The sequence below is a fragment of the Marmota marmota genome, unplaced genomic scaffold (genome assembly GCF_001458135.2).
Source record: "Marmota marmota marmota unplaced genomic scaffold, marMar, whole genome shotgun sequence".
Lineage (NCBI taxonomy): Eukaryota > Metazoa > Chordata > Mammalia > Rodentia > Sciuridae > Marmota > Marmota marmota.
The window spans coordinates 57,687,675-57,706,411 of record NW_026000037.1 but is presented as its reverse complement, the minus strand read 5'-3'; the positions used below and the strand labels follow the sequence as shown (position 1 = coordinate 57,706,411).

Below are 18,737 nucleotides of genomic sequence, written 5' to 3'. Positions count from 1 at the left end.
TTTTTTTTTTTTTTTTTTTTTTTTTTTTGGTCTCCTAGGCACCCTAGATTATAAAGCATAATCTTAATTGTTTAAAAAATATATGAAGAAAAAAGACTAGAAGAAACCAGAATGTGGACATTGGTTATCCCTGGGTAGTAGGGCTCTGGATAGTATGTTTTTAACTTTACTTTTTAGGAGTTTTTGCATTTTTCCCTCAATATATCTTAAATCGTTTGCTGTAAGAGTTACAACAAAAAATGTTTAAAATGACCAAGTTTTCTTAAAAAAAAAGTAAATCTGACTTTGAGCAATTCTAGATTAGACCTTTCCTGTCTTTACCACGAGCTTATATAATTGAACATTTATACTTTTTGTTTGCTCTCTGTGCTTACTATTTTCAGTCATTTGGATGAAATATCTGTGATGTGCACATATGTGTCTATGTACAATGCATATATATATATATATATGGGTAAGTATAAATAGATGGATAGATACATGTGTCTCAGAGGTAGATAAATATTTTGATGAAACAGAATAAAGTATAAAAAAGACTTGTGTTTATATGCAGTGCAAAGGATGACCAGAGAGGTATTTCAGATTAATAGTGAAAGGTTGAATTATTGAGAAATTGTGACATTTTCCTTTGGAAAAAAAATTTGCAGATATATATAGTTTTTTAAATGGATTAAGTTCTCAATGTTAATATCAGGAATCAGAAAAATGAAGATTATTTTTGTTGAATTCATGTGAGAGATTGTTAGAAAATAGAAACATTGGACTGGTTTTTGATAGCTCATTTAACATGTTTATTTAACTGCCAGAAAATTAGAATATTTGGCTTTAAAATGGGGAATCATATTGCAGAATAAACGATGGAATATAATATATATATATTATATATAAAAATAATAGCTGTGTTCACTGGATATGTGATGTAAAATATTGTCAATGAAAAAAGAATATTCTTTTAGGGCTGGGGTTATGGCTAAGCGGTAGAGTGCTCGCCTCGCACGTGCAAAGCCCTGGGTTCAATCCTCAGCACCACATACAAATAAATCAAATAAAGTTATTGTGTCCAACTACAACTATAAAAAAAATATTAAAAAAGAATATTCTTTTATGTGAAAATGGATGTTTTAAGAATCAGAAGTGAGTCTACAGTATTATAAATGGTGTACCCCTCTTGAATAATTTTTCTTGTACTTTTAATTGCATTTAAAAAAACTAATGAAAAGGAATAACTTAAATGAAGTATTTTATCTTGTTAGAATAAATTAAATTTATTATTTTTATTTTATAATAAAAATGTTCTCTGTCTTACCAGGCATAATATAAAAAGTACTAATACAAAAAAAAAAAACTTTTTTGTAAACATCAGTTTATCAGGTATGATATGAAAAAGAAACAAAAATCGGGAAATGAGTTTTTTATGGATTTTGAAAGTTTTAAGTTAAAAATATAAGATGATGGCTCAGAAGTAGAATCTACATTAACAGTATCTTAGTGAATAAATTGATTTTCTTTGCTTTTTGGTAACTGGAATTAGATTTAAAAACACTCTTTCTAAATATTTTGATTTTTATTTGGACTATGTGTTGAAAAAGAAGAAACTTAAATAATTTAGAAAATTACATAATGAAAAAACTTATTGTCATAAGTAAAGGTGGTAGTACTTGGTAGTCTTGACTCACCAGAACTAATAGTATGTCCAAATACCATCATCTCTGACACCTTGAAAGACCATACTTTATAATAGTTAACATTAATTGAGTGAGTTTGTTAGTGTAGTGTGAAAGACAAAAGGTGAACAAGGGAGAGAAAATGTTTATTTGAATGGGCATAACAAACTGTGCTGATTGGATAAAATTGCATGCTTCATTCTTTCCTTTAAAATATTTCTATATGTGGAATGTGACTAATATATAGGCAGTGACATCTTTGTTTTTTATGATGTTTAGGGTGTACATTTGTAAACTGGGGGGAATAGTTTAGTAAGAATAGTAGCATTTAGCATAATTAGAACACAATTGGTTATATTTTGAAATGAGATTTTTTTAAGAATGGCATAGTCTTTAGTATGTTTCTTAATTTTTTCCAAGTATAAACATTTATTATATAATAAATAATGTAATAGATTGTGGTGAAGTAACTTTTTGTTCAAAACATCTCATCCCTTGTAAATTGAGTACTGACTTTTTGGATAAGCATCAGAAAAGATAGTTTGAGTTCTTAACAATTGAAATCTTTGAAATGAACTTTCGAGGATAGTGGTCAGCAAACTACATATTTTTGCATTTTTACCAGGTTAAAAAAGATCAAAAGAAGAATAATACTTTGTGACATGTGAAAATTGAATTTCAGTGTCCATAAATACTGTTAAGTCTTGCTGGAAATACAGTCAGCTTCTTTTGCACCGCAATGGCAGAACTGAGTGGTTTTGACCAACTATACATGCCATTCTCATCATTTGGTGGTGCCGCTTCTTTGGTGTGCTGCAAATTGCAGTGCTGTGGTTATAACTTAACAGTGTTTTGAGTACCACATCTGTTGCCAGTGTTCAATAATTGTTTTACTACCAGTGCATATCCAACACATCAAAACAAGAAAAGAATAATGGACTTTGGTGCTCATACATGCACACATTTTGTGTACGTTGCTGGGAATTGGACCCAGAACTTTGTGTATGATAATCATGTGCTCCAGCACTGAGCTCTGCCAGCAGCCCCTGAGTGGTACACTTTTTTAAGTCTCAGTGGAGTTTGAATTGGTTCGTTGTTTAGCTAGCAAAACATTGTTCTTAATATGCAGTGACACTATAGCTGTATAGAATAGTACAACATGTTGAAATTACTAGATTAAGCATATATCACACCATAACATAAAAGTAAAATTTTAAATGAAATATCTTGTGCTAGGGATATGGCTCAGTGTTGGAGCGCTTACCTAGCATGTGTGAGGACCTGCGTTCAATTCCCACCACTGCAAAAACAAAACACACAAAATACATAAAATAAAATGAAATATCTCATCATAGCATAATTTCTTCCTAAAAATGAAAAAGAGGCTGTAACCAAAACAAGTTCCAACTGGCTTGTTAGCCAAGCAAGAAGAACCATTTACTGATGTCAAGTTAATTAAATTGTTTTTGATTGTAAGCATTCAAAAAAACTAGATCTGGAGAAAATAAACTTCTTGTAAACTATTAGTATTTTGGCAAGAACAGTTTATTTAGGAGTTGAAGACTTTACTAGTCAATTAAAAAACAAGGCAAATGATTTAGAGTGGTTTTCCTGGGCTCTTGATGGCTTGACACATGTTATTGATACTACTTAGTTGTTGTTGTTTATTGAAGGATTCAGTGCCAAAATTGTAGTAGTTGAAAAATTAACCTTATGAATCTTCATTGTGTAACAACTACAGACAAGAATATTTTCAAAGTTGAGAAAACACCAAGCACAATATGAAGTGGAAACTACTAAGATGTGCTGCAATGGATGGTGATAACGTATGTGTGGGCCAGGCTTAGTTGGACAGATTTACAAAATTTGTGAAAATGTGAATGTTCAAAGTCTATGGTTTTTCCATGTGTATTCATCAGCAGGTAATTTGCAGAAAATATTTGAGTCTGTTGTGTATATTGAATTAGTACTGCCACCTGTGAATGTCACTCACTCTTAAGCTAGCATCAACTGCAGAATTTTTGTTAGAAATAGAGGTTGAATCTCTCTACTGGGTTAGCATTGGTAAGGTTTTTTTTTTTTTTGGTAATTACTTGAACTAAAACCTGAGGTGAAATTTTTTCCTGATCATTCTGAACCATTATTATCAAATAGTGTTTAGTTTTGAAAATTATTTTTTTCCTGAAAACTTGATGTTTTTAAATAAATTTAGCCTAAAATTACAAGGCAAAAAGTGGTTATATGTGAAATATAAAGTTCAGTATAATCATTTCCGTGACAACCAAGTTTATTCACAAGTAATGCCAAACTGTTTTTTATACTTCTCATGCTTTCAAAGATGTTAGATCTTCATTTTGCATGAATTTTTTTTTAAGAGAGAGAGAGAGAGAATTTTAATATTTATTTTTTAGTTTTCGGCGGACTCAATATCTTTGTTTGTATGTGGTGCTGAGGATCGAACCCAGGCCGCACGCATGCCTGGTGAGCACGCTACTGCTTGAGCCACATCCCCAGCCCATGAATTTGAATGAATATATTTTTCAGCCTCAACCTGTAGTTCCAACAACATTTCAGATATTGATGTAAATGTAAAGGAAATTTCCAAATTTTAAAGTCCATTTAATTGTACATTTGAAGAACTTCTACTTAACTTTTAATTAGAAGTGATTAATTTGAAGATTAATAACAAAGAAGGCAAATATCAAAAGAAGAATCTAATAAAATTCTGTACCCATCTTCCAACTAATAAATATGCTTAATTAAAATCATATGCTTGTAGATTGGTATTGTTATTTGGTAGAGCTTGTCTCTGAAAAGATATTTTCATAGATATAAACATAAAATCTTGGGTTGGGGATGTGGCTCAAGCGGTAGCGCGCTCGCCTGGCATGCGTGCAGCCCGGGTTCGATCCTCAGCACCACATACAAACAGAGATGTTGTGTCTGCCGAAAACTAAAAAAATAAATGTTAAAATTCTCTCTCTCTCACTCTCTCTCTTTTAAAAAAATAAATAAATAAATAAACATAAAATCTCATTACAGATCAGCTTACAGTAGTATTTGCAATAAATTTTGAGAATGGGAAACCCCAGTGAAGTGAGGTGTTATCACCCAAAAAAGTCCATTCTTTTTGTTAGCTGACTTATATTATGAAATAGAATATTTAATAAAGTTTGTGGAATTTTTTTCTTGATTACTCCTGTTGGCCTGTGAGAACTAAAATACTTATGACTCGTCCTTTTAAAGAAAAAGTTTGCAGATCCTTGTTCTATAACAGTGTTTCTCAAATACTAATGCATATAGTAATTACTTTGGATCTTGTTAAAATGCACATTCCTCTACAGAGGAATCCAAGAATTTGCATCTTAAGTGATGCAGTTGCTGTTGATCTGTGGACTGCATTTTGATTAGCAAATCTCTAGTATACAAGACTAGATTTATAGACAATGCTACTAATATTTATTAAGCATCTGTTATTTGCGAAGAGTTAGACCAGGGACTCTTATATTATTGCCTCTTCAAAAGATCTTGAAAACTTGTTAGAAGGTGTTAAAAAATTAAGGAAATGTTGGGTAAAAGTTTAAGGTTAGAATGTTGTTTCTTTTCCTTGGGGGTGTAGTTTCTCCTAAGACCTGATGTGGGAGGATTGAGGTCTTGGAGGAAGCAGTACATCTGAGAAAAACATAGGAAACAAGATGCTGGGCTGATCCAAGTGAAAGTGGACCTCATTTTCTCATCTTTTGCTTGGTGCTGGTATGCCATCAGTTACCAAGCCAAAGGGTGGGCATTGTGTATAACATTTTGCAAATATTTTCTTCCAGTCTTTTATTTGCCTTTTTACTTTGTAGCTGTCTTTTGAATTTGCAAAATTTTAAGTTTTTTAAGAAAACCAATTCATTGATTTAATTTTTTTGCTTTTAAAAATTGTGGTAAATATAATAATACAGAATTTGCCATTTAAACCATTTTTAAGCGTATGGTTTAGCAGTATTAACTACATTCACATTATTGTGCTAGCATCACCACCTTTCATCTCTAGAAGTTTTCCACATTTTCCAGTTGAAACTCAGTATCCATTAAATACTTAATTCCTTGTTCTACATCTCCCCAACTCTGGCAACCACCCTTATACATTATGTACACTTCTGGCTATAAGGAAGTATTATACATTATTTGATCTTTTGTGACTGGCTTATTTTACTTAGTATAATGTCTTTGATTTTCTCCAAGTTTTACCACACATTAAGATTTACTTTCTTTTTAAGGCTGAATGATATTCTCTTATGTATATAACACACTTTGTTTATCTATTCATTCATTGATGGGCACTTGGGTTCTATCTTTAGAGAGTATGACTAATGCTGCTGTGAACATGGAAGTACAGATGTCTGTGTCCCTGCCTTTACTTTTTGTCATTTATATACTCATAAGTGCAATTTCTGTGTCATATATAATTTTGTGTTTAATTTTTTAAGGGACTGCTATACTTTTTTCCATAGTGGCCACACCATTTTATATTTACGTAAACATTGCACAAGGGTTTCACTTCCTTGCTGTGTCAGTAGCTCTCCAATAGTGTAAAATAAATGTCTGAGATAATTAACTTGAAAAGAGTAAAAGTTGGGCTGGGGTTTTGGCTCAGTGGTAAAGTGCTTGTCTAGCATGTACAAGGCACTGGGTTTGATCCTCAGCACCACATATAAATAAATAAATAAAATAAAGGTATTGTGTCCATCTACAACTAAAAAATTTTTAAAAAGAGTAAAAGTTTGTTTTGGCTATGCTTTCAGAGGTTTCAGTCCATGTTCAATTGATCCTATTGCTTTGAGGCCCTTGATGAAGCAACATATCATGGCATTGGGCACATGGTAGAGCAAATTGTTCACCATGATGGTTGGAAAATGAAAAAGAAGGGCCCAGGGACCCAATATCCACTTGTAGGGCTCACCTCTAATGCCTAAACATCTTTCTACCAGACTCCACATCTTAAAGGTTTCACTACCTCCCAGTAAGTAGTGCCATGGACTGGGGACAAAGACTTCCATATATAGGCCTTTGGAAGAAATTCTTGATCCAAACTGACACTTGCCAACACTTTTTGATGTATGTGGTGCTAGGGATCGAACCCAGGGCCTTGGGCATGTTAGGCAAACACTCTGTCAATTCATCTATATCCTTAGCCCTTGTTTTTTGTTTCTGTATGCTAGTAATCTTACGTGGATGTGAAGTGCTATCTCATTGTGGCTTTGATTTCTTTCCTTAATCATTAACATTACTCAATGTCTTTTCATGTGCTTATTGGTATGTTATCTTTGGAGAAATTTCTATTCACATCTTTTGTCCATTTTTAATTGCTTTTTGTTTTTCATTGTTGCATTATAGAAGTTCTTTGTATGTTCCAAATATGAGACCTTTATCAGACAGATGATTTGCAAATATTTTCTCCATTTTATGGGATATCTTTTTGTTCCATTGATTGTATTCTTTGATGCACAGAAGTTTGTGATTTTGATGAAGTCCAATTTATTTATTCTTTTATTTCCTGTTGTCATATTCAAGAAATCATTGCTGAATTCAGTGTCATGAGGTTCCCTTTATGTTTTTTCCTAATAGTTTTGGGTCTTCTGGTATCCATTTTGAGTTATTTAAAAATAACTCATTTTATTTAAAAATTAAAATTAACACACTTTGTTTATTCATGATATGGAGTTCATGTATATGGCTATCCAGTTTTCCGAGCACCATTTGTTGAAAAGACTGTTCTTGCTTTGTTGAATGGTCTTGGTGAACTCAGTAATTTCATGTGGTAGTTTATTTTCTGGGCTGTTGTGACCCATTGATTTTTATGTTGGTCTTTATGCCAGTACTTTATACTTAGTTTTAAAATGTGACAATATGTTCAAAATGATCCTGTGCCAATGAAGAACCAATAGGGATTTTTTTTTTTTTTAATAACCCAAAACCTCAGTAGATTGTAAGTCCCAGTGTCAAGCTTAAGAATTGGTGGACTTGTCATATAATAGGTACTTGATTTGGGAATCCTAAACTTGAGCCACAGGGACTCTACAAGAGAACAGAAGGTCATGGGAGATGGTCATAGTTAAAAGAGAACCAGGAGGGAATAGAAAGGTATGGTAGAATTTTGAACACTAGAATTATTTTTGTTTTGCTTTTGTCCCCCCCCTATCCCTGCCCGCCCCATCCCCTATCAAGTAATAGTATACTTTTTGTTGTACTAATGGATCAGAGAAAAATGGGAGCATTGGCTATACTAAGGATGATGTGGTAACAAATCACTAGTTTGAGGAAAGAATTAAATGACTATATTAATGGCATGAAATTCAAGCCAAGGTGGACTTTTAAGAAAACAAACTAGGACAGAAGGAGGTAAAGGGGGGGAAGAAGGTGCTAGAGAGATGATATACATGTGAATGTAAGATTTTATAGATATTGAAAAGAAATGAGATCAAAAGCAAGAGTTAAAAACTTTAGCTTTTTAGCTTTCTGTATTTTCTGAGATGGAATAAAGAGTGGATGGGAGGGGGATATATTCAGGTACAGAGATGCAAGTAAATGTGGAAAGATGGTCACTGTTCATCTAAGTCCTCTATCCAGATGAGAATGAAAGGTAAGTGAGGGAAATTTAAAAGGTAAAGTGTATAGGAACAGTTGTTAAACTTTAGGAAGTAATTAGGGTGTGTGGAAGAACTATTTTAATTTACAAATGTTCCCTATAATATCTTTCCTGTTACCTTTGAGAACCCCCATTTCTGAAGTTTATCTATCAGTAGAGAATTAGCAGACATAGATAAAATAATTTTTAAGACGTTAATTGAACTTCAACTAGAATTTGTGAGAGTGCTAAACCCCCCATCCCCACTTTTCACGGTGATTGTTTAATAGTTGTACCTCAGTGATTTGCTTTAACCATGTGTATGTTTCATCTACTTTGTGAAAACTTAAATCTGTGAACTGTACAGTTGGCCCTTCAGCTTCTGGCATGCATGAATTCAGTCAATGACAAGTTTGAAAATGTTTGGGAGGAAAAACGTTGCAACTATACTGAGGAAGTACAGACCTTTTCCCCTTGTAATTATTCTGTAAACAATATGGTCTAACAGCTGTTGCTATAGCATTGATACTGCATTAGGTATTATAAGTAATTTAGAGATGATTTAAAGTATAATGGGACTTGAGCATCTGTGGATTTTGGTATCCATGGGGTCCTAGAACCAATCATCCATGTAAAACAAGGGACAGCTGTACAAAAAAAATCTTCAGGGACCTATCAGTGACAAAATAATCCTTACCGTTTTAAAATGTAGTTAGCTAGATAAGGCATAGAAACAAAATGAAAATTAAGTGGTGGTAATATCTATCTAAATTCTGTACAAGCTTATTATCAAAGTGATATTTTTCAAACTGTGGATTTGTGGTCCATTAATAACTCACAATTAGTGTTGTCTACTCCCCCTTAATGGATTAGAATAAAATAGATACCATACAGGACTCTTATTACTATAGTAGTTTCCATAGTGTAGTGTTTGTGGAAAACTTCTTTATGCATATAAGTATCTGTATACTGAATTGGAAGGAAAATATATTTCTTACTATAGGTTATAGTCAAAAGTGTAGGGTATTTTTTGTGTGGTTTTGTGGTTTGTGGTACTGAGAATTGAACCCAGGGCTCCATCACTAAGCCATATTCCTATATTCCCAGTCCTTTTTATTTTTGAAAATTATTTCTTCTTTATTAAATTATTTATTTATTCTAATTTGTTATACATGAAGGCAGAATGCATTCATTTCATATTACACATATAGAGCACAAGTTTTCAAGTCACTGGTTGTACACAAAGTATTTTTTAATTTTTTGTTTTGAGACAGGTCTTACCAAGTTGCTGAGGCTGGCCTTGGAATCCTCCAGCCTCAGCCTCCTGAATTGCTGGGATTACAGACGTGTACCACTGTGACTGGCAGGATGTTTTTGATAAATGTGTGAATATTATAAAAATCTTAAAGTCTCCTAATTTCATCAGTTTATAGCATTTGTTTATAAATTTTCATTGACAACTAACTATATATTTTATGTTTGTATATGAATATGTATGTGCACAACATACACCCATGTACAGATCTGCATATGTATGTCTGTTTTTCTTTTTCTTAATAGGTGCAATGGATGAGCTTCATAGTCTTGATCCAAGAAGGCAAGAGTTATTGGAAGCTAGATTTACTGGAGTTGCAAGTGGGAGCACTGGGAGCACTGGTAGTTGCAGCGTTGGAGCTAAAGTGAGTAAAACTTTAATTTTTCTTTAATATTCTTTGTCTGTATTAAATTGCCTAAAATATTTTGTAAAGGAACTTTATATATTTGTTTAACAGCAAACTATTATTCCTTTTTTTTTTTTTAGAGGAGAGAATTTTTTTAATATTTATTTTTAGTTTTCAGTGGACACAACATCTTTATTTTATTTTTTTTTTATGTGGTGCTGAGGATCGAACCCAGCTCCCCGCGCATGCCAGGCGAGCGCGTTACCACTTGAAACACATCCCTAGCCCTATTATTACTTTTATAATGTGTTTAAAACGATAGTATTTATAAACTTGATTTTTGTTTTTTTCTGGTGGTGCTGGAAGTGGAACCCAGGGTCTTGTGCATGCTAGGCAAGTGTTCTACCACTGAACTATATGCCTCACCATCCTGTAAACCTGATTTCTAATACAGCATAACATTTTTCAGGGACCTTATGTTATATGTTTCAAATAAAAGTCCTTTTAAGTACTCACTCATGATTAGTTTAGACCCACCCAGATAATCTGGGATAATCTGCTTAACTCAGAGTCCTTGTCCTCAGACACATCTGCAAAGCTCCTTTTGCCATGTAGGATAACAGTCATGGTTTCTGGGTATTAGTGTGTTGACCATTATTTCCTCTACCGTGTACCATCATTCTTTGTTTTTGTTTGTTTCCCAGTACTGGGGATTGAAATCAGGGGCACTTTCCCAGTGAACTATGCTCCCAGCCCTCTGTATTTTTTTATTTTGAGATAGGGTTTTGCTAAGTTGTTTAGGCTACCCCAAACTTGCCATTCTCCTTCCTCCACCTCTTTGAGTAGCTGGGATTACTGGTGTGTGCCACCAAATCCAACTGGTTTTCTTATATTCCCCCTCCCCCCTGTTTTTTTTTTTTTTTTTTTGGTGTAGCTGAGAATAATTGATAGGCAGTGAGTAATACTGAAGAAATTCCTAGTGGGATGTAATAACAATATTTCATGTTCTACCTTTAAATTCATCTGTGGTGTGTAGTAGCAATTCAGTTTTGGTTTTCCTCCATCTGATGAACCAGTTTTCTCTACAATGCTTCTTAAATTGTCCATGTTTTTTTCACTGATTTGTGATACCACCTTTATCATATATACGACTTGTATATTTACTACATATCATTTGTCACATGATAGTATAGATGATTACTATGTATATATGTGAGTCTGCCTCTGTGTTTTTGTGCTAATATTACATTAAAATATTATTGTATTTTGGAATGTCTTCTAATATAGTAGAGCAAATCTCTTTTTGTTCTTTTAAGATCAGTTTATTTATGGATCTTTATTCCCTCATAAAATTTGAGTATCTCTTCATGTGCTTGTTAGGATTTGGGAATTCTGTAGTGGCTTATTTGTATCTATTTCCTTAAAAGAATCAAGTGTGATTTTTTTTCTAATGCATTCAGTGTATAGATCAATTTGGGAAGTACTAACATCTTTATGTCCTATTTAGTCCATGAAATGTCTCCCCATTTTTATTCAGTTCTGTAGAATTTTTAAAATTTTACTTTCTAGTGTGTTACTGTAGCTTAAGATGTTTTTTTTAAGTTTTTAAAATCTGGTCTGGTGTCTAGCCGTCATATTATATGTATGTATGTGAGCGTGCATGTGTGTGTGTATATATGTGTGTGTTTGTATATATTATATATATATATGTATATATACATAATATATTATATATATGTATATATACATAATATATTATATATGTATATATACATATATATATAATTATTTTCCTTAATGTTGTAACCACCTTCAAGTACTATGTTTTATTCTTTCCCTAAAAGAGGAATCATCCAATTTTTAATGTTTGCTATAGATTATAAGTATATAACCATGACCAAGTTAAAGAATAGCTTTTCTATTACTGGTTAGTTAAGAGCTTTTTGTTCATTTGTTTTAAAAACCTAAATGGTGTTGAACTTATAAAAGTTTCTTTTGTTGTTGTTTGAAAGAATCCTGATTTTTTCCCCTTTGGATTATTGATATGGTTATTTAGTAGATTTAAAAGTGTTTAAACTTGTTTGCATTTCTGTGATAAACTTAATTTTGATGTATTACTTTAAAAATATATTTATTGGATTTCATTTGGATTTTTATATAGAAACGTTGAAAGAAATAGATGTTACATACTGGACAAGTATAGTTAAGTGAGTGTTGTTTTTGATTTTGTTTTGTTTTGGCCATACTGGGGATTACCCAGGGCCTTCTGTATGCTAGATAAGTACTCTACCACTGAGATATATCCCCAGCTAGTTCGTTAATTTTTGACAAATGTATTCATTCTTGTAATCTTTATGCCTCTCAAGATACTCAGCATTTTTTTCACACTGTATCTGTTTTATAAATTAGTAGCATACTAGTCAAACAAAAGAATCTGGACCTCTTCACTATTTTCAGGTTTTTTTCAACAACATGAGTGTATCATGAGAAATATTCTTGGGAATATAAGAAGACATTCACCTGTAAAGCTGTAATAATTTCCATTTTTTAATTAGTGTATAGTTAAAATACTTTTTAAAAACCTCTTGTTGGGGGCTGGGGTTGTGGCTCAGTGGTAAATTGCTCGCCTAGCACATGTGAGGTGCTGGGTTCGCACATCAGCACCACATAAAAATAAATAAATAAATAAGTTTTTTTTTTTTTAAAAGTATAACTTAAAAAAAAAACCAAAAACCTCTTTTGTTAACTTGCTTTCTTCATAATCTCCTTTTCTGTTCATTCTTGCCAGAGTTCTGTTTAATCTAACGAATATTTCAGAGAAAAAGATCTTCACTTTAATCTGTATCTGTTTTTCTCCTCTTGTTTTTTTCCATTGATTTTTGCCTTAATTTACTTACTGTTGCTTTGGCCTTGCATCAATTGAAATGAGTGCTTATTTAGTTAATTTACTTCTATAGAGATGTAAACATAAAATAAAATGTATAGATCTTATGTGTTCAGTTCTGGTATCTTCTCCTTGTGGCTTTTGCTAAGGTATAGTTTCCATGTAATAAAATTCACCCTTTTACTTATATAATTCTGTTGTAAATTTTTAAAAATATGGACAGCTGGTGGACACTCCCAGCCGTTCAGGAGGCTGAGGCAAGAGTTTTGCAAGTTCAGAGCCAGTCTAAGCAAAAACAAGGTGCTAAGCAACTCAATGAAACCCTGTCTCTAAATAAAATACAAAATAGGGCCGGAGATGTGGCTCAGTGGTTGAGTGCCCCTAGGTTCAATCCCCGATACCAACAACAACAACAAAAACAAACAAACAAAATACAATTGTGTAATCTCCATTACAACTAAGATAAAAAAAATAGTTTCCTCACCCTAAAATATTCCCCCAAACTCCCTTTGTATCGAACCCCTCTAGGTTGCCTTGGCAACCACCAGTCTCTTTCCTGTTCAAGTTCTATAGTTGAGCTTTTCTAAAATGTCATGCAAATAGGAGTATGAACTCCAGTATGTAGTTTTTTGAGTCTTGCTTCTTTCAACTAAATGTAGTGGTTTCTTATGTGAGATTCACCAGTATTGTTTAATATTATCAATAGCGTGATTGTTTTATTGCTAATTAATATTATTCCATTGTATGCATACACCACACTTCTTTTTAATCCATTTCCCAGATGAAGAACGTTTGGGTTGTTCCCAGTGTTTCAGTGATTAGGAATAAAACTACTATAAACATTTGTGTATTCTGCCCTCTTAGAGCTTTGGAAATAGTTTACATGTTGTAAATACCAAATAAAACAAAATATGGAATATTTTCATTCCTTCAAAAAGTTTTCTTCTGCTTCTTTCTAGTCAGTTCCCTCTTGTCAAATGCCCTCTGCCTCAATCCCTGATTTCTGTCACTACAAATGAATTTTGCCTGAATTGGGATTACATACAAACAGAATCATGCAGTAATTTTTTTGTATTTGACTTCTTTCACTTACCATATTTTTGATATTTATTGATGGTGCTGTTTTAAAAGTTCATTCATTTTTGTTGCTAAAAAGTATTTTATTGTATCAGTTGACCACATCATGGAGTGATAATCAGATCGGATATTTTTGTTTTGCATATCATGAATAAGTTTGTGTAACTTTCTTGTGTAAATGTTTTGGTGAATGTTTTCATTTCTCTTTGGAAAATACTTAGGTATAGAGTGGATATATGCTTAAATTGTTTTGAAACTTCCAGAGTTTCAAAGTATATGAGAAATTTTTTCAAAGTGTATAAGAACTTCAATTTTTCTATGTCCTCACCAACATATGGCAATGTGATTTTTTTTCTTTTTTATTTTGGCCATTCTAGCAAGTGGGAGGTTAGTATCAGCTCATTTATTTTAACCATTCATATATCCTGATTAATGCTGTCCTCTTAAGAATTCCTTTTTGTCCCACACATTTCAGTAGATGCTATATTATTGTTCAGTTTTATATATTTCATAATTGCCTTTATTTCCTTTTTAACACAGAAGTGCTAGCATGGCATATTCTGAGCTATTCTTTTGTTATAGATTTCTAATTTATTGCATTCTAATCAGAAAATACAGTTTATATGATTTCAGTCCCTGAATATGCTGTTTTATAAGCATTTCATATCTAAATAGCTCTTAATTGTATTTGTTCAGGTTTCTGAAACCTCCTTGTCTGCTTGATTTGTCTTTTGCTGAAATATTATAGTGTGATTTTTGATTTATGTATTATTGCTTGCAGTTTATTAGTTTTTACTTGATACACATTTGAGGGTGTATTTTTACATGCATATATCTTGTTTTATTGTTCCTTTTATAACTGTATAATATTTATGTCACCTTCAGCTTCCTTTTCATGTTTGTCTTGGGTGTGTTTTTTGTCCTTTTGTACTCTTTAAGTACTTCTTATGAACAACATTTGGTTTTTGTTTGAAATATGAGTGTTTTCTCTCTTAAGTGGTGAATTCTGTCTCTGTTATTTGTTATAATTATTATTTTCTGACTCCCTTTCATCATACACTGCCTAATGCCTCCTTGTTGTGCAATATCTGTCTTCTATTGAACAGGTGAGTGCTGCTGTTTTAGTATTCCATTTTTAGAAGATGTTTTGGAGAACCGTATATTTACAAGTTCTCAATGTTTCACCCCCCATAATAGGTTAGTTATTAATTACAAAAGAGAAAAATGTGTCTTTAAAATAGAAACCAGTGGTTCTCACTATAATAAATAAGGTCAAACTTTTCTTTGGCATGGTTACAAAAAGTCTGACATGTGTATCCTAAGGTAATGCAGTAGGAGGTACACAAGTGAGCTATAGTTTAAATGTTGCAAATGTTTATTTTTAATTTAATTGTGATAAAGTACCCCTTGGACATTCTCCTGGATAACTGGCCTGAACCCTTCAAAATATTCAGTGCCATGAAGAACAAAGTGGGATAAGTGGGATTGTTCTAGGTTGTATTGAGACTAAAGATACATAGCAGCCAAATGTAATGTGTAAATCTGAATCCTAATTTGCTCCTGAATTAGGGGAAAAACAGTTACAAAGGACATCTTTGAGACAGTAGGAGAAATTTGAGTATTTATGTATGTCAGAAGATAATAATTAATGTTTGCTTTCATCTTTTGGGTGTATAATTTTTAAAAATTCTCATTTAAAAATAAATATAGGTGAAACTACAAATGTAAGCCAATAGTGAGCAATGCTCTTAAAATATTTTTATTTAAATGGATGATGATAATGTACCTTCGAAATGCAGTATTACTGGGTGGCAAATTTTAGTACCACTGAAGGTTTTTAATATAGAAGGACAATCTTTTTTTTTTTTTTTTGGTACCAGGGATGATTGAACCCAGAGGTGCTTACCCACTGAGGCACATCCCCAGCCCTTTTATTTTTTTATTTTGAGAAAGGGTGTCTCTAAGTTGCTGAGGCTGGCTTTGAACTTGTGATCCTCCTGCCTCAGCCTCCCAAGTTTCTGGTAGTACAGGTGTTCATGCACTCACCCAGCAGTAAAAGCACTCTTAAGGATCAAATTTCTAATAGTGATGGTGCTCTGGGAGAAAAGGGTAGGGAAAAAGGTGATAAGAAAGTCATCTAGGAGAACAGAATAATAATTAGGATTTTATTTATCTGTAAAGAAGACCAGTATTATGTTTACTAAAAGTAAGAAAGTGAACACAGACAACAGAGGTGATGTACATAGAAGTGTAAATTACTGCAGTGGGTTTTGGAAGGTAGAATAAAAAGAGACATAATCCAAGTAAGGGAAGGAGAAAGAAGAAACAAAGTATTTTACTTTTATATGCTGTTATATAAGATAGAAGAAATAAAACCAAGTATATATTATCATAGGAAATGGGAATCCCTCTATAGGCTGTTGACAAGAAACATCTCTCTAAAAATGACAAAACTTCTGAAAAGAAAGTATTATAGATAATCATAGAAAAATAAAATACAGTTAAAATATAAGTTGAGATCAATTTTGTCCCCAACTCAAAACTCTCCAGAGATTTTCAGTTGTACTTAAAATTCAGAATCTTCACTGTGCCAACAAAGCCTTCTAAGATCTAGCCATTGGTAGTTGCTCATCTCTGTTAACAGCTGTACCACCGTGGTACCTTCCCTGGCTTATCTGCCAGGTGCTTTATAGTTCTTCCTCACTTTATTCAAATTTCTGCTCGAATGTCACCTCTTCAGGGAAGATTTCTCACTGTGCTGTGTAGGATGATACCTATGTTATACCACCCCGTTCACTGCCTCCTCCTTTTTTTTAAAGCTAGAGCTATTGGTTCCTTCATAGTATGAAACGTTAATGTTTGTTTATTGTGTTTCCCTTCTTGTGATGGAAACCCCAAGATTACTTAGACTTGAATCTGTTTTTATAGGCTAAAGATAAAGAAGTTATGATAGTCGTAAATTTTTACCTGCCAAACCGTTCTGGAAATATATGGTGGATTTGTTAAAACACAATTGTATTTAAAGATTTTAATATAATTCTTTTAGATTTAAACTGTTCAAATAAATGAGCAAAACTATGTGGGATATGCTTGATTTGATGAATATAATCCCTTCCTCCTACAGAGTCAGCCCTCATTATTTGAGGATTCCATATTTGCAAATTCACCTACTTGCTCAAATTTGTTTATTACTTCAAAAATAAAACTCTTATTGCTTTTGTTGTCATCTAAGGGCCTGCACCTATGGAGAATGGTGAAAGATTTGAGTTATCTGAGACTGAACAAATTGACACTCTTTTAACATTCTTCTCAGCAGCACATGGATCCTTCTTTAATATAGACTGTGTTATGTAAGATATCCCATATGTTGGCATACAATTGTAATGTTACCTTAATATAATTTTAGCCTCTGTAGGTTATTTTGATAGCTCACTTTCCAGTGATATTAATTTTTATGTTGTTTGTTTTTTTCTTGATTAGACTTGTTTGCTTTTTATCAAATTAGCTGTATTATTCTCTGTTTCATATTACTTCTGCTCCTATTCTTTTTTTCTTCCTAGTACATAATTTGAAAATAATCTGATTGTTATTCTAGCTTTTTTCTGATACCAGTGCTTTAAGTTATAAATGTTCATCTGAGTACTGTTTCATCCCAGACATCTGATATTTTAAGCTTTTATTATCACTCAGTTCAACGTACTTTTTATTTCTTGTGCTTTCTTCCTTGATTGCTGAGATATTTATAAGTGCGCCGTTTAATTTTGAAATAGTTGACTTGTGGGGGTGATGTTCTATATTTCTTAAGGTGATTGATTTCTAATGTAATAAATCATGTAGAAAATAGTCTGCATGATTTCAAATTTTTAAAAAGTAATGGAAATGCTTTTTATATTGATTGTATTGGTTACATACATGTCAAAACTGATCATATTGCATACTTCAAATATGTGTATTTTATTGTAGTTCAATTTTACCTCAGTAAAGCTATGGGAAAAGAAAAAACAAACCAAAAAGTTGAACACGATGACTCATGCCTCTACTTCCGGCTATTCTGAAAGCTGAGGCAGGAGGATTGAAAGTTTGAGGCCAGACTCAGTAACTTAGTGAGACCCTATTTCAACATTTTTCAAAAGGGCTGGTGATGTGGCTCAGTGGTAGAGAGGCCTTGGTTTGTATCTGGTACTGCAAAAAATCAAAACAAACAAACAAAATGGACATTTTGCGGGGGCGTACTGGAGATCGCACTTGACCATTGAGCCACACCCCCAGCCCTTTTTTGTATTTTGTTTAGAAACAGGGTCTTGCTGAGTTACTTAGTGCCTTGCCCAATTGCTGAGGCTCGCTTTGAACTTGCAATCCTCTTGCCTCAGCGTCCTGAGCTGCTGGGATTACAGGCATGTGCCATTGTGCCCAGCCAAATTGACGTTCTTTTTTAAGCTTTCATACGGTATTCTTTCCTCAGTTTATTTAGTGCTATATTTTTCACATTTTTGTTAATGACCCCCAAACATAGTTCAGAACTACTGCCTAATATTTATAAGAAGGCTGTGTGCTTTACAAAAGAAATATACATATTGATAATTATAGTGCTATGGTCATAAGTTAAATGTTAATGAGTCGATAATATATCTATTAAGTAAGGTGTCTTTAGACCTAAATACAACAAGGTTATGTATTGATCAATAGACCAAATTTTGTTCAGAAGCTTACAGGAACATAACTCTTTATTTCCCCTAGAAGTGATGGTTCCTTATTAATTAATTCAGCATTTACAGCAAATAGTAAGAAACAACTGGAAAGAAAACCTTTATTCTATAATTCATACTTTTGTTTTTAAT

At 32.7% G+C, this 18,737-nt stretch overlaps 1 protein-coding gene across 3 annotated transcripts in view; it reads left to right on the top strand.

Moving 5' to 3' along the window:
- The window catches only part of Tlk1 (tousled like kinase 1), a 139,217-nt gene that overhangs the window by 39,723 nt on the left and 80,757 nt on the right, over positions 1–18,737 (top strand). For all 3 annotated transcript variants that reach the window (XM_048812458.1, XM_015479307.2, XM_048812459.1), the window contains exon 2: positions 9,838–9,956. In XM_048812458.1, the coding sequence (XP_048668415.1) occupies positions 9,838–9,956 (119 nt within the window). The remainder of the gene's footprint in view (positions 1–9,837; positions 9,957–18,737) is intronic.